Below are 16,246 nucleotides of genomic sequence, written 5' to 3' on the forward strand. Positions count from 1 at the left end.
ATGTATTTTAAAATGTTTTAATACAGAGACAACTCTTAATATTTTTTGATAGTCTTTTTGCAGTTGAATCACTTGTAGATCACCTGCATTCTCTGCTTTTAAATCTCTTTGATGTCCATTTTTTTTAAATGAAAAATTTTAATATCATATATTTAACCCCTTAACTGTCACACTCCATTTTTTAACATAGATATGAAAGTGCACTATCAAAACTTTAATTGTTTTAATTCATGAACACTTTAAAAATAGACCAACCTTAGGTCGGTATTCCAAAGAAGACAACCAGCTGTTTATTATATATATATATATATATATATATATATATATATGTTTTATTTTACTGTAAAGAAAATGTATTGTACTATTTTGTTATATATTTAATAAGTATTTAAAAATATATTTTCATCTAAAATTGCCATGAAATCAAAGCCATTGTTCTAAATAAGTAATGTTCCAAATTTGATATAAAATGTCTTATATAAAAAATGGAGGTTTCTAGTAAACTGTTTAGGCATTATACTAAAAATAAGGTGACACACTAAATTCTTTAAATGCAATTTTCTGTCACAAATGTATACATTTCTCTCTTAATATCACTACTGTCACAAAATAACCATCAAATATGGAATTTAGACCTTTCCAACGATAAGATTGTAAAAAGTTTTGATTGTAAAATACCATACGTTTTGTAATATGACTCTTGAAAGCGCCCACAAAGGGGGAGGAGACCACTAAAAGATTTGAAAATACAATTAAATATTTGAAAAAACAACAAACAAAAAAAACCCTCATTATCCGATTTCAAAATGGTTTGGGATTAATGGTCACAGGATTAATATTAAGATTTTAAGGTTACTATATTGTTTGGAATTTCCATGTGCATCTGACTGACAGATGAGTATATAAATTGATGTTCATGTTGTGGTTATTTCAGCAGACAGTTTGCTTCATACATTCACATGCACAGGAAAAGGTCAGAGAAGGGTTACAATCAGGCAAGAGCTAGGATATTTTATCATTTTTGTAGCACAAATAGCTTTACTATTTGTTGTACTTTATTTATTTACCTAAAGTGGCTAATGAATTGGAAGTCATTTACTGCAAATAGTGAAATTCAGCTTTGCAAAAGAAATACTTTCAGTAGATTTCCACATCATACTGGACTTACCAATGGATTGATTCGTACAACTCTCTTGAAATCAGATTTATTTGACCTTGAACAACCAAATAAATAAATAAACAAATTTAAGAAAATAACTGAGAAAGATGTTTAATATTTAATTATTTTATTACAGCAGTCTATAATAGTTTTTATTTATTAACATTTTATTATGAAGAGACAGAGAAAATACATACAGGAAATACATAGTCTTGATTGCAGGTACTATTATTGTACAAAATGACTGCAGATATTGCAAACTTATTATATAAAGTGTTTGTTTTATATAATTATTTGTCTATAACATTGATTTTGTTTGATAACTGTTTATTAAAATACAAAGTTTGTGTTCCTCAAATCATGATACTAAAAAAACGCCAACACCAGAACAACATGCACACCATTTTGTTCAGTAAAGTATGAATAGAAATGTGTGTGGCATTGAGTTTTTGCTGCAACGGTAGAATCTGCAGTGGAGCCGGACTCACTGGAACAGGATGTAGAAAAACAGAGGAGACCACAGCAGGAGGAAGCTTCTCTTATACACACCATCTAATCAAGACAATAAGGAAACTACTGTTAATGACCGCTACTACTACTGATATTTATTAGAGACAAATTTAATCACAGTTTTTTAAAAGCAAAATAAATAAACTCTGAAGGCATTAGACTAATAAGTTTCCCACTTATTATTCAGGACTACTCTTAAAATCTGATATTATGCTACTTTGAGCAGTCACTTGTGTTTTTAGTATTATTGTTTGTCACTGTGGACAGAATGGTCAGACATGGTCAAATAAATAGCAATACCTGCTGCATTGCAAAGGTCAGTGTCACAGCACTGGATGGATGCCGTCCCAGCTGTTATCTGACTGGTCCCAGGTTTACAATAAGCTTCAGGTGCACAGCTTTTAGTTTTGGTGGTCACCTGAATGGAACCTGCACAAAAGACAAACTTTTAATTTAATAGGATGTTGAAACAATTCCAACATTTGCAGTTATGTGAATAGATCAAAATCCAGAGCAAGCGTGGCTGTTTGTAACCTGAATCCACTTCCAGTTATTTAAGCCGTACAAAAACACTTCCGTTACACTACTTGATTTTCATCGTTTTTATATTATTTAAATGAATCGTCATAATCATAAACATAGTTTGTAGCTCAAATACTTTTACCGTTTACACTTTGTTATGCTAGTTATTTACCTTTACTTACCTTTAGAAGAAGTCACATATAGCAGCTCTGTGATAAGTTACATTTCCATTGAATCAGTCAATTATAACTGTTTTGTAACAATTATAACAGTTATCATATTGGACTCACCAATTCCAGACACGGTTGTTAGAATCGAGCACCTGTTATATCCACTTGGACATGTTTCCACCTTTGGATTTGCACATGAAAGCGTGCACGTATAACAGTCCAGAGACTGTCCTTTAGTAATAAAAGACAGAGAGGGTGAGAGAGAAACATATGTGATCTGTATTTGTACCCAGAAAACATTACAAATGCGATTTGTCTTTGTACCTGCAGTGAAAAGCACAGACAGAAGAAAAACTGAGATCTGCAGATCCATCTTCGACCAGGAGGTGAATGAAATAACATGTTGGTTTCGGTGCTCATTTTATAGCTTTTCAAAACAGATGGGGGTTCATGAGAACATGAGAGGATAACATTTCTGTAAACAGAAACTTCAGCTTACGTAATTTACTTGGAAGTTAATAATGGGGTGGGGAGCAATTACAAGGAATATATATAGGTAAAATATCCTAATAATCTTCCTAAACCATTTTAAAGACATAAATCACCCAAAAATGACTATTCCCAGTGAGCAAAAAAATCATCTAGAACACGTCTAAAAGATATAATTGTTAGACATCCAAAAGACGTTCCCACAGGAGCCAGAATTTAAGTTTTTTTTTAATATGTCTTTTCTGGATATTGTATAGACATAAATTAAAGACATGCTACAGACTAAATTAGATTTGAAAGAATAATGATAATATTGAATATTTAATTGAATAACTGTGTAGTGTTTATACTAGTCTTGCATTTTATATATTATCAATGTAATTGTAATAAACTGCTTACCATTTTCCTGTAAACCAGACTGATCACTCCAAGAAATCAACTATTTAAATATCAAAATATATTTTAATTACAAATTTTTACCAAAACTTAAAACCAGAACAGTAAAGTAAAAATTAAGACAATAACACAATAAAACTTAAAACAAGAACAGTAAAGTATAAATAAATTAACACAATAACACAATAAAACTTAAAAGAAGAACAGTAAAGTATAAATAAATTAACACAATAACATAATAAAGCTTAAAAGCCAAAACATTAAAATTATAAATAAAAGTGCTATAAAACAGTGAACAATTAACAAAATTTGGCTGCTATAAGGTCCACCATATATTTATTTATACCCACCACCCCCCAACTCTCCCAGGAGCATGTTTTAGATGATCAGCTGCAGCAGACTTTATTTGGGCCTCCGTAGCAGCTGGGTCCCATTTCATGACAGCAGTTACAATCAAAACTAAAAAAATCCACATGTAAAATAAATGAATACAAACGTCACTGTTGTGGTTTTGCTTGCAGCAGAGATACATAGTATACATAGATGAAAATTTGAGTACTCGAATCACTTACATAAAATAGTTATTAAATCACAAATCAAGTAAAATTACATCAAGCCTATTTATATATACACACACACACACACATACAGTTCCCCTATGTATGTACACACAAACATAGGGGAAGTCGTGGCCTAGTGGTTAGAGAGTTTGACTCCTAACACCATGACTTAGGTGCCCTTGAGCAAGGCATCGAACCCCCAACTGCTCCCCGGTCGCCGCAGCATAAATGGCTGCCCACTGCTCCGGGTGTGTGTTCACTGCTCTGTGTGTGTGCACTTTGGATGGGTTAAATGCAGAGCACGAATTCTGAGTATGGGTCACCGTACTTGGCTGAATGTCATGTCACTTTTACATACACATTTTTTTTAAATTACCATAATATGATGCTTACCTTTTATTGCTGTAAACAATTTGTTGTCTCAATTGCAATTGTTTCTTTTTTGCCCTTCCCCTTCATATTAAATAGGGTCATCTGTTGATTGGTGAAGAGCCTAATCCAATCCAAGACAAAGATAATATGCAATTACCCTCCCCACACACACACACACACGCACACAACTATGGAGTGAGAATCATGCCAAAACCTCACACACACACAAAAAGTTTTTTTACTCACACCCAACGATTCACAAACAAACTCAGCGTGGTTTGCAAATACAAAACATCACTCACAAACTAATGCATTTTGTTCTGCAAATAAAAAACGTTGCTATCAAACAAATACAGTACGTTTTACATATACAAAGAAACGTATTTCTTCATTGACAAAAATATCATCCAAGTACAAACTAAAATCTTTTAAGTTAAAAAAAAAATCCTTCAAGTACAAAACCAAATTCTACAAGTACGAAAAACTGTCACGTGACTTTTGGCACTAATTTTCCGCCTTGCTGATCCACACGCAAATGCCTTCAGATCCACACACATGCTAGTAAACTGTCATGTAATTCGCACTCCACAACAGCAGGTGGCACTGTTAGCGACTTGCCAGCCTGAAGGGGTTGTTATTCGCTATAACAACCGCCTCGCTATACATGATCCGCTTATTACATTGCTGCCTACAAAATAAATAATTTGACACAAAAGAGTTTAATAAACATGAGTTTATTGATTTTAAAAACGATTGTATTGCTTCCGCTAAAGAAAATAGTCTGTTCCGCGTGCATAGCAACGGTCTGTTTTTCATGGCAAGGGTGTATTTGGACCTCCAAATCAACCCTGGGGCCGGTTGCATAAATCTATTTAAGACTAGTCTTGCAAGTTAGTCGTCTAATTTTTTTCTTTAACCACATCAACTCTGGGGACCCACCGGTGGGTCCAATATTGCATATGCCTAATTCTCAAAAAATGAAAATAACAGCTCAAGTGGTTAAGACTGGTATTTACTTTTTAAGTCAGTTGCATAACATTTTAGACTGGTCTAATTTAAGACAAAAAAGTAAGACTGGTTCCCCCTTGGCTAACTTTCCTTTACAATCTATGTTGCCATGGAAACAAATAAACTGTCAAGTGCTCTAGATACACAAATGTGGCTCGACTCTGTCTTGCGGTATGGCACATTTTAATATTTGCTTTTATGAAAGGGCAATAAGAAGAGAAAGAGTTTTCAAAGACCGTTCAAACCCATTAGAAGTCCTTTCTGAAAAGGAACTGCTGGAGAAGCTAAGGTTTCCTAGACATGCAATACAAGAACTAGCAATTGACTTGGAGGAGCATTTGAGGCCTGAAACTTCAAGAAATTTCAGCATCTCTCCACTGCTACAAGTATGTCTAGCTCTACGCTTCTTTGCCACAGGGTGTTTTATAAACACAGCTGCAGACTTAATTGGGGTACACAAGTCTACAGCATCAAGAATTATTCATCGGGTCCCTTACAAAAAAATCCTGCAGGAATCCTACAGACCACATACCTGCATATTCCTACAGGATCCCGCAGGATTTTCGTGACCATTTTCATGCAGGAATCCTACAGGAATCATGTAGGAATCCTACAGGAAACATGTAGGAATCCTACAGGAAACATGCAGGAATCCTACAGGAAACATGCAGGAATCCTACATGAACGATGAACATAAACTCCTTAGCAGGTTTTACTTTCTATTATAATTTAGAAAATAAAACCTGCTAAGGAGTTTATGTTCATCGTTCATTTTTTCTCGTAAAGCAGCCCGAAGAAACTTTCGTGGAGTTGCTGGAAATTTCTTCGAAACAGTTTCTGAAAGAGAAATGTAAATAAACTGTGGTGTCAGATACTTGTTTTGAGAGCTTATATACTTAAAAACCTTTAACACCTTTATACCTATAATAAGATCCACTTTTGTGGGGTCCAGAGGGGGCTTGGCTTGTGAATGTTTGTTGGCATTTCCAATTTTTCCAGAAAGGCTGTGGGTAGCTAACATGCTCCTTCCAAAAACAGCCACGGCTAAATGCTTAATCATGGCTGACCATGATGTGCCCCCTCTACCGCATGCTTGGAATGTATCCTTTGCAATGCTTAGTTTTTTGTGGATTTCAATCTGTGCAATAAACATTAAATGATAAATTGAATAGGCCATATTTTTTTATCTGCATTTTACAAAATCCTTATGTTTTCCTAAATCTTATCATATGGTGTGAAAAAAAAAAATAGTATTCTCACATGGTCCAGTCCAGAAGAGCTAAGATGTGAAGAGCTGGCTGGTTGAAGGGCAGCGTTGCAAGCTGCACTTGTTACGGAGGTTTGCACAGCATGCTTGTTTCCACTGCTTTTAGGCAGCATCTCTGGAAATCTGTTAATAATCTCTATATAAAAAGCAATGTTTAAATTAACTCATTTATTCATATAGCAAAAAATCTATAACCATGTAAATCAATAGCCTACCATTTTGCAGTTTAAAGTTCAGGGCCTTTAGTTGCTTATTCTCCGCTCTCAAGGCCTTGATTTCATTTCTCATGTCATTTAATGTGTGATTTTCTTGTTTTTTTTTCTTCTATTTTTTAAGCAACAGTGTGTCATTTTGTGCTTTCTCCACCTAAGTTGAGAGACAAAATTAAAGTCACGGAACAACAAAAACAAATGCATTGTCACTTAATATGTGGTCTTTGGGGTCTTTTTGACCCGCAAATGACATTTGGTAAAATGTAGAAAAATTTTCTATTTTGTCCAAATGGAATGAGACTTTGTAAAATGGTCAACACTTTCTAGAGCTTCAAATAAATAAATAAAAACAATTGCAAATATATTTTGATTTTATGTTACTGTGAAAATAATGTCACACTCATGGTCTTTCGGGGTCTTTAGAGACCCCAGGCAACAAAATAAGTAAAAAGAAAAAAGAAAATGCTTGATTTTTTTTTTGTATATTGATGTCTTTACTCCACAATTTGTGCAGTTTTCGGAGGATTTATGATATATATTTTTTTAAATTTATATAAATTAATAAATAAATATTTTTGTATAGGTTGATATACAAAAACAGCTTATTCTGTTAAATTCACTTTATAAAATACCCACGTTTTACTTTTATTCATGGGGATAATGTGGACACGTTTTTGAAATACTTTTTTTGAAAACGCAGTTTTAAAAGTGAAATTATAACTTTTACCACTAGATGGCTGCAGATCTCTACTTACTATTTTACCTTTTTTCATGTAATTTAAAATCTACACATTTAATCTACACTTCAGTTACTAACTGTCTGTAAGAGAACAAAAATTTAACTGTTAACAGAAACAGAAATAAACTGCTATATTACATATCGAGTACCAATAAGCAAACAGGTGTGTGTGTGTGTGTGTGTGTGTGTGTGTTTGTTTGTGTTTGTAATGTTGACATGCACATGATAGTAGCCATGACACCTGCAAAACAAAAGACAGCTCATTGTGTGCCACTTTATTTCTGCTTATGTGTGTTCTGCGTTGTTTATGAGTATGCAATTTGTCCCTTTTCTAAGCAGGGCCTCTGGAGTTCTGCTATTCGCTTGCAAAATAAATGTGCCACTCATAAACTACAGAAACTCATAGACATTTTTATTCCTAGTTGTTTGATTGCTCCCCATTTAATATTTTTTTTAAACTAATTTATATTTTGTTACGGCTTCATTTGCTCATTTGTTGTTGCATTTTGATGCATTTGATGTTTTTGTTGCATTCTGATGTTTATGCCAATTATTGGTACTCAATTTGTAATATAACTGTTCATTTCTCTAGATTTTTGTTCTCTTACAACTAATAACTGAAGTGTAGATTACATTTTTAGAAATATATGTAAAACAGATGATTGAAATAGACAAACTCCAAAGACTTCAACTTTTATCTTTGTGACATCTTGTTCAGGTTTGATTCTAATCATAATGTAACATTACTAAAAAACTTTTTTGTTCAGTACAAAAAAATAAATAAAAATAAATATATATGAAACCTACTATATATAAAAACTACTGTGGAGTAAAAACATTAATACACAGGAAAATTGCATGTTTTTTTGTTGTTGATTATGTTGATATAATTTATCAGGAGGTTAGATTTTACTTTTTTAAATCTCTTGATCTGGACTTGATGATGGGTTGTTTTCTGGACTGAATATTATTTTCCTTTTTATTGCTCTCTTTTCAGGCAGCTTGCACTCCTCTTTTTGCCTTCTCTCTGACTCCATCCGATTTAGACACTTCAGCAGCTTGTCCTTATTTTCTGTACAGGAAAGGTTCATTATTTCAAATGAATAGTTCAACCAGAAAAAAAATAAAACATGCATGCATTCACTCATTCACCAATCTCACCATTCATCTTGAGGATAAGTGCAGGAGAGCTTTCATCCTCGTATTTTACATCAACAACATCCCCCTCATGAACTACAGGTTGAAGAATGTCTTTTCTCTTTACAATGTCCAGAGAGGCATCCATTTCTGTCCATTCAATTAATGCCCACATTTTGTCTATAATGGCAAAAAAGGACTAACATTACAATTTAAAACAGACAGATAGACAAACACAGACAGATAGATAGATAGATAGATAGATAGATAGATAGATAGATAGATATAGAGACAGACAGAGAGATAGACAGATAGATAGATTTCATTTCAATAGAATAGCAACACAAAACCGTTATAACATTGTTGCCATATGTTTCCATGGTAACATATTATACTTAACGTTAACTAAGTTATATAAAGAAATCTTGTTCAGCATTTTATAGTTTTGTTCACTATACACTATTATTCTAATGTGTCTTTTTTACTTTCAAGTATTTTAATTAAAGAAAAATTAAGATTTAATTACCTGATTCACCAATAGATGGCGCAGCTGCTCCAGAGTTCACAGTGTATGACGTGTTTCCTCGAGTGTGTGCGCGAGCAACAAAATAACGGTCCCTTGTAGCAACAGTAACCGCTGTTTAAGGCCAGCAACACAACCGACTTTTTACAGTAAGTGTAACGTTTATTTATTAATATGTTTATTTTAAAGAAAAAAGCTGTATTTAAAGGTGCTGTAGCCAATATTTTACTGTTACATTACCGTCCAAAACAAATAAGCCCGAAAAAATGGTTGCTATGACAACCATAATTTAATTTAATTTAATTTAATTTATGTATTTAGCAGACGCTTTTATCCAAAGCGACTTACAGTGCATTCAGGCTATCGGTTTTTACATTACATTATTTACATTAACCGAGATTGTGCTACAATAATTATGGTTTTAACACTATTGATTAACACTATTGAAATACAGACTCTTATTGGATTCTTCATTTTAGAAGTGACACATTTCATGCCTGGTTTATAAAGTATGCCTGTGCAAACACATTACTTTATCTACCAAACTAATGTAAGTAAGCATACACCTTTAAATCAAGATCATAAGAATAATTGTAGTAACCCTAAAGTCTTAACCTTGTATTTCCTGTTATTGTTACTTTTCGTTCTGTGTCTTAATATGTTAATTTTACACTGTATTTTTTACCTTGCAGTCAGTAACTCTAAAAAGACAATGGAGTATAAGTTGTACCTGCAAAGCAAGAGTACAATTCCAAGTAGCACTAAAAGAAGATGGAGTGATTCCCATAAAGGTACTGGTTTGTGGACAATGTATTGTAATTATTGTAATACTGATTTGAGATGGAACTGAGGATTCTTTTCTGTTGCTTTAGATTATAGGAAAAAGCAATATAAAGCATGGTTGCAAGATCCAGTTCGTCAAGTAAGTACAAAGCTTAAATGCAGCTTAAGTCTCATACCATTATTAGATGTTACATTACTATCATAATACAGCAGAGCTATTAATATCTGGTCCTGAAGGATCACTGCACTGCAGAGTTTAGCTCCAGCCCTGATCAAAACCCACCTGAGCAAGCTGATCAAGGTCTTTAGGATCACTAGGAAATCACAGGTAGATAAGTTTGATCAGGGTTGGAGCTAAACTCTGCAGGGCAGTGTCTGTCCAGGATCAGATTTGAAGATCCCTGTAATATAGTATATCATGACTAAAATGTCTGACACAGAATCATATCATACCACAGTAGGTTGCTATTACAATATTTCAGTTATTCCTACTAATGTGGGCTATCTGTTGACTGGATTATCTATGCTTTGACTGCAAGGAGGATACATCTGACAGTGAAGAAGAGGATTGGAACCAACTCAGCACAACACAAATCTATACTATGGTAAATATATTTATATATTTTCTTCATATGTATATCTTTTTTTTAATTGAGAAATTAGGATGAAATGTCATCTGTTTAGCACTGCTTATACTTAGTTTACAAAAGAACTATAGATTTTTTTCTGTGTGCAGCAGGGAGAATCTGACAGTGAAAATGGACCACAAAACTGGCATATGACGACCCCTGAGGACAACACAGTGAGTAGATTTGCAGTGTCAAAATGTGTAATGTAATAATAAACAGTATATTAGAATGATTTATGAGGATCATGTGACTGGATAATGATGCTAAAATTTCAGCTTTGAAATCACAGGAATAAATTACATTTTAAAATATAGTCAAACAGAAATTATTTCAAAATTGTACTGCTTTTGTTGTTCTTTTAATGAAATAAATGCAGGCTTGGTGAGCAGAAGAGTCTTCTTTAAAAAAAATTACAAATCCAAAAACCTTTGACTGGTAGTGTACCTTTAAGGCATAGTATATGTAGGCAAATTGGGATACAGCCTGTGGTGGTTATATTTGAGCTATACTATTGAATGCTATAATGTACATGTACAGAGTAAGGTATTATGTTTAAATATGAACAATATTTTGTTCCTTGTAGATAGATGCTAAAGCATATGACAACACACCGAATTATGAGGGAGAGAACCCCAAAACAACGCAAGACAAGATCTATCCCACTGCTAAGATTAGTAATGAAGAATCACAACTGGCAATTTTGTGCTATGTTCTTAGGCACACCACAACAAAATCTGCTCTTGGTGACTTATTAGACCTAATTAATCTACATTGCCCAGAAGGAACCAATGGAGCACCAAATAGTCTTTACATGTTTTTGAAGGAATTTGATTATAATTCATTTGAAATTGTGTACATCTGCCCCACATGTCATCAAAACTTTGGTAATGAAATCCCAGCAAATTGTGATTCATGTGGTTCTGAACCAGGGGATAAGAACTCGCTTATTAAATCTGGTGACATTTTCATGAAATTGTCCATAAGAAAACAATTGGAAGAAAAAATGTCAGATTCTGCATTTACAGCAGAACTGAATTACAAATGGACCAGAGTGAAAAGCAGTCCAGACAGCGTTCAAGACATATTTGATGGTGAAATGTATAAAACAGTAGGTCCCCTGAATGATTCAAACCAATTCAACCTTTCACTTACATGGAATGTTGATGGTGTCCCTATTTTTAAGTCCTCTTCTTTTCACATTTGGCCAATCCAAGTAGTAATTAATGAACTTCCCCCAGATATTAGAAGTAAACATGTGCTCCTGGCTGAATTCTTTTTTGCAGTCATTTGTTGAGGAGTGCATTCAGTTAGAGCAGGAAGGTCTAATAGTACAACACAGGGGACAAAGTACACAGATGTATGTGTTCAATCTTGTCTGTGTATGTGACTCGGTTGCTCGTTGCGCTGTCCAAAACACTAAGCAATTTAATGGTGAATATGGATGCAACTGGTGTTATCAGAAGGGAGAAATAGTTGCTAAAGGAAATGGTTTCACTAGGGTGTATGTGTCGCAAACAGGAGATACAAGACCACGCACCCACAGCCAGCATTTTGATGATGCGAAAACAGCAGTCGAAACAGGAACATGTGTTAAGGGAGTCAAAGGGCCATCCCCTTTAATGCTTTTAACATTTTTCAATATAATTCTGGGATTTGCGTATGACTACATGCATGGCATTTTGCTGGGTGTCAGTTGGCAATTAACAACTCTATGGTTTGATTCAAAATATCATGGAGAGAGATGGTATTTGGGAAGAGAAGTAATCAACATTGACAAACGACTACTTGAAATCAAGCCACCAGTTAATATTACAAGACCTCCACGCTCAATAAGGTTGCGCAAATATTGGAAGGCCTCAGAGTACAGGAATTTTCTTTTGTTTTACAGTCTTCCATGCTTGAGTGGCATTTTATCATGTGATTACCTAGAGCGCCTACTACTCCTTGTCCAAGCAACATACTGTCTATTAAAAGATGACATATGTTCTCATGACATAGATGTAGCAGAAAACCTGTTGAAAACTTTTGTGAGCCGATTTGAGCGACTGTACAGCAAATGTCATGTTAGTTTTAATGTGCACATTTTACAGCATGCAGCACAATCAGTACGCAACTGGGGTCCACTATGGTGCCAAAGTGCATTTATTTTTGAAAGCCACAATGGTAACTTACAAAAGTATGGAAGTAAAATAATGACTTATGTCTTTGAAACAAAAAAGCATGCCGAATAGCACTATCTGAAAAAATAATGCTTTGAATTAACAGTTCTTGCATTTTAATGCCTTGTATTTCCAGGGTTTTGCATCTTTATGTCCTGAAATGTAATATAGTTGTTCGTTTAAGCTGTGAATATTTCAATTAAAAATATTTCACACACTTTTTCATAATAAAAAAATCAATAATTCATATTCACGTTCCAGAATTCACTTCCAAAATATTAAATCGGTTAAAAAATACGATGTATAATATTCAACAGGCAAATTTCGGTCCATTTTATTTCACTTCCACAAATTCAGTGGTTAAAATTCGGCAGATAATTCGCCCTTTCACATCCGGGAGCTGCAGGAATAGCAGTAGAGCACAGAGGCATGATCTCTATCTACTGTCAGTTGCTCACCAACAGGTGGCGCAAGCGGCTGTTAAATAAGACCAAAGCAACAGGTGGATTAAGTAATACAGTTACAAAAACTGATCTGCAGAAATTAAGCAAGCGCTAAGTAGAAGTTTTGATTATCGGGGCATGTGGAAAAGCTGATTGTGCGTATGTTTATTTCAACCTCTTTTCTGTTACCAAGTAAGCAGCATTCAAATGAGATTATTATGGTGTTTTACCCAACGCTGAATTACAGAACTAACATTACATCTAAGGAAGACATATATTGCTTTCGGTTGTTTAGTTTGCCTAACTTTGTGTCATGGCTTGTGAGTCGCTGTGCTGTAATACTGGGGATCCCCTCACGTCACACTCCAGGATTCCCCAATGACGAGTAATGCTTCTCAGTCAAATAATACTGTGATATAAGACCTCAGATCTCAGAAGACATTTTATTGATGATTATGCAAACTATATAGACAGTTAAGCAGATGTAAAATATGAACGAACGCTCAAGGTTTCACGCGGTTTCCCTCAGAAATCTGTTAAAGAAAAGAAAACACGTGGCTCAGCGCACTAACAGTGACAGCGATTTAAAGACAAACTCACATCTTACTGATGATGCAAACTATATACAGACAGATGTGGATATGAACGCAAAAAATGAGTTAAAAACAATCTAGGTATATTCTGAAAATGTAAACTGAAGAAATTATTGACGTGCTACCGCACCCAAGGGACCGTCTGACAATTCCACTGACTGGGTTAAAAGGTCCAATGTGTTTTAATTAAAATTCTAAATAACACAGTCAAATTCTTAATCTTGTATTTCTCATAGTGATTTTCTACAGGTGAGATTTTGCCAATACCTCCCTTCATATATTTACAGTATACAATCATTTACATATTAAAGATCCCTGGAAAGGGTTTTCATGTTCCAACAGTTGTAGTACATTGCTAGATACAAGACTGACTTACTAGGGATGGGTGTTTTCCACAAATATCACATTCGACTATTTGAGCTCACAAAAAAAGAACACTCGAATATTCGTTTATTTAAATTAAGTTTAATGAGTCAGACATTTTTCAGCAACATTTGTTTTCGTCATTTTGAACAAGCTTACACACAATAAGCTTGAACATTACACATCGTGTTTTGTAGCTGAAAACCTTTAACAATGCGTGCAAACAAATAAAAGTACAGATTAAAAGCAAAAAAATAATAATAAGTGAACAAAGAAAAAACGTAAAGCAGCCTGCAGCAATTAGGCTATTGTACACTTATTAGGCTATTGTACACTTTTAAACTGTCAGCAAATCTTTTTTGCTTTTTTTTCTATTCTTTCAAATGTTCTTGTTAAGAAATACGGGCATGTAAACATGATTGGGGGAAAGTCGGCACCTTAGTCTGTTAACAATAAGGCCAGCCGCGGAGAAAACGCGCTCTGACGGCACAGACGTTGTCGGGACTCACAAATAACGGTGTGCTAAGCGAATAAGTTTTGTGAAGCGCTTCGTGTTTTCGTTTCACCACTGAATGGGATCCTCATCTGGTGGAATACATGGAATACATGGCTCCAGCAAGAACTGTTCCCACTCGTCTCGGCTGGACTCTCTGTAATCATCGCTGAAGTACTGGCTCAGCCTTTTCCAGCCTTTTCCTACGAGTTGTTATTGCATCCTCTTCATCGTTGGTGATGGCGGCTGCATCCGCACCACTTGCATCAAGGAAAATGTTCTGATAATGTTCAAATAAAGTTTTTTTTCTTAATTCTCTCATGTTTTCATCGAGAAACCTGAGATGTTTGTGCCGAGGGTCTAGGGCAGACGCGAGAAGAGGAGTTTTCACTGTATTCTCCAAGTTAGCGGTGTTTATTCGTTGCTTGAGAGATGCTGCAACAATGTTCTTGAATTCGGTCACTTTCTGTGATTCTCCAAGGCATATTTGAAGTACTGTAGAAGACCGCAGTTCTTAGGGGGCGTTCACTTATCGCGTCTTTTGCATGCTCAAGTTCGTTATTTCCAATGTAGGCGCGCGGTATGCGCGCTCATAATGGAAGCGACGCGGTCGCGATGCGCACGCGGTGCGACGCGCCCGTTTTTTCCAGGCGCGTCCGAACAGCATCGAGTTAAAAACATCTCAACTTTCAGAATGCCACAAGCACACCGCAGGTCATGTGACAAGAACTAAACATTCAGCTTCATCCTTTCCCGTAACAACGTTGAAAGCTCAGCCAAGATGAAGGAACTGCTGAACATAGCTGCTTACTTGGTAACAGCAAAGAGGTTGAAATAAACATACGCACAATCAGCTTTTCCACATGCCCCGATAATCAAAACTTCTACTTAGCGCTTGCTTAATTTCTGCAGATCAGTTTTTGTAACTGTATTACTTAATCCACCTGTTGCTTTGGCCTTATTTAACAGCCGCTTGCACCACCTGTTGGTGAGCAACTGACAGTAGATAGAGATCATGCCTCTGTGCTCTACTGCTATTCCTGCAGCTCCCGGATGTGAAAGGGCGAATTATCTGCCGAATTTTAACCACTGAATTTGTGGAAGCGAATTTGGAAAGTGAAATAAAACGGACCGAAATTTGCCTGTTGAATATTATACATCGTATTTTTAACCGATTTAATATTTTGGAAGTGAATTCTGGAACGTGAATATGAATTATTGATTTTTTAATTATGAAAAGGTGTGTGAAATATTTTTAATTGAAATATTCACAGCTTAAATGAACAACTATATAAAATTTCAGGACTTAACAATGCAAGCCCTGGAAATTCAAGGCATTAAAATGCAAGAACTGTTAATTCAATGCATTATTTTTCAGTTAGTGCTATTCAGCATGCTTTTTTGTTTCAAAGACATAAGTCATTATTTTGCTTCCATACAAAAGCTCTTCCATGGCACCCAGTGCATTTTATTCCAGAGCTATAATGAATGGAAACAGGATTCATTCAAAGGCAAGCACAACCCTGTCAAGAGGAATTAACCATGCAGTTGTAACAGAACAAGGCACAATGGCACTGGTGAGATCATTTGTTGATGTGGGCTTTGATAGAGGCTACACCTTTATTGATCCAGTTATTACAGTAAAGTTTAACCTGGTTAAAGGTAGACAAACGGGAACGGCTTTCCCTGGGATAGTTAGGGAAAATTATATTTCAACTG

At 35.0% G+C, this 16,246-nt stretch overlaps 1 protein-coding gene across 1 annotated transcript; it reads right to left on the reverse strand.

Annotated features, from left to right (window-relative positions):
• Positions 1 to 1,479: 1,479 nt before the first annotated feature.
• Positions 1,480 to 2,791, reverse strand: LOC132099151 (lymphocyte antigen 6D-like). Its single transcript, XM_059505616.1, has 4 exons — positions 2,686 to 2,791; positions 2,482 to 2,592; positions 1,970 to 2,098; positions 1,480 to 1,711 (listed from the first exon to the last, which is right to left on the reverse strand). The coding sequence occupies exons 1-4, from the start codon at positions 2,732 to 2,734 to the stop codon at positions 1,644 to 1,646; spliced, it is 357 nt and encodes a 118-aa protein (XP_059361599.1). The 5' UTR covers positions 2,735 to 2,791; the 3' UTR covers positions 1,480 to 1,643.
• Between the last annotated feature and the right edge of the window lie 13,455 nt (positions 2,792 to 16,246).

The sequence above is a fragment of the Carassius carassius genome, chromosome 22 (genome assembly GCF_963082965.1).
Source record: "Carassius carassius chromosome 22, fCarCar2.1, whole genome shotgun sequence".
Classification (NCBI taxonomy): Eukaryota; Metazoa; Chordata; class Actinopteri; order Cypriniformes; family Cyprinidae; genus Carassius; species Carassius carassius.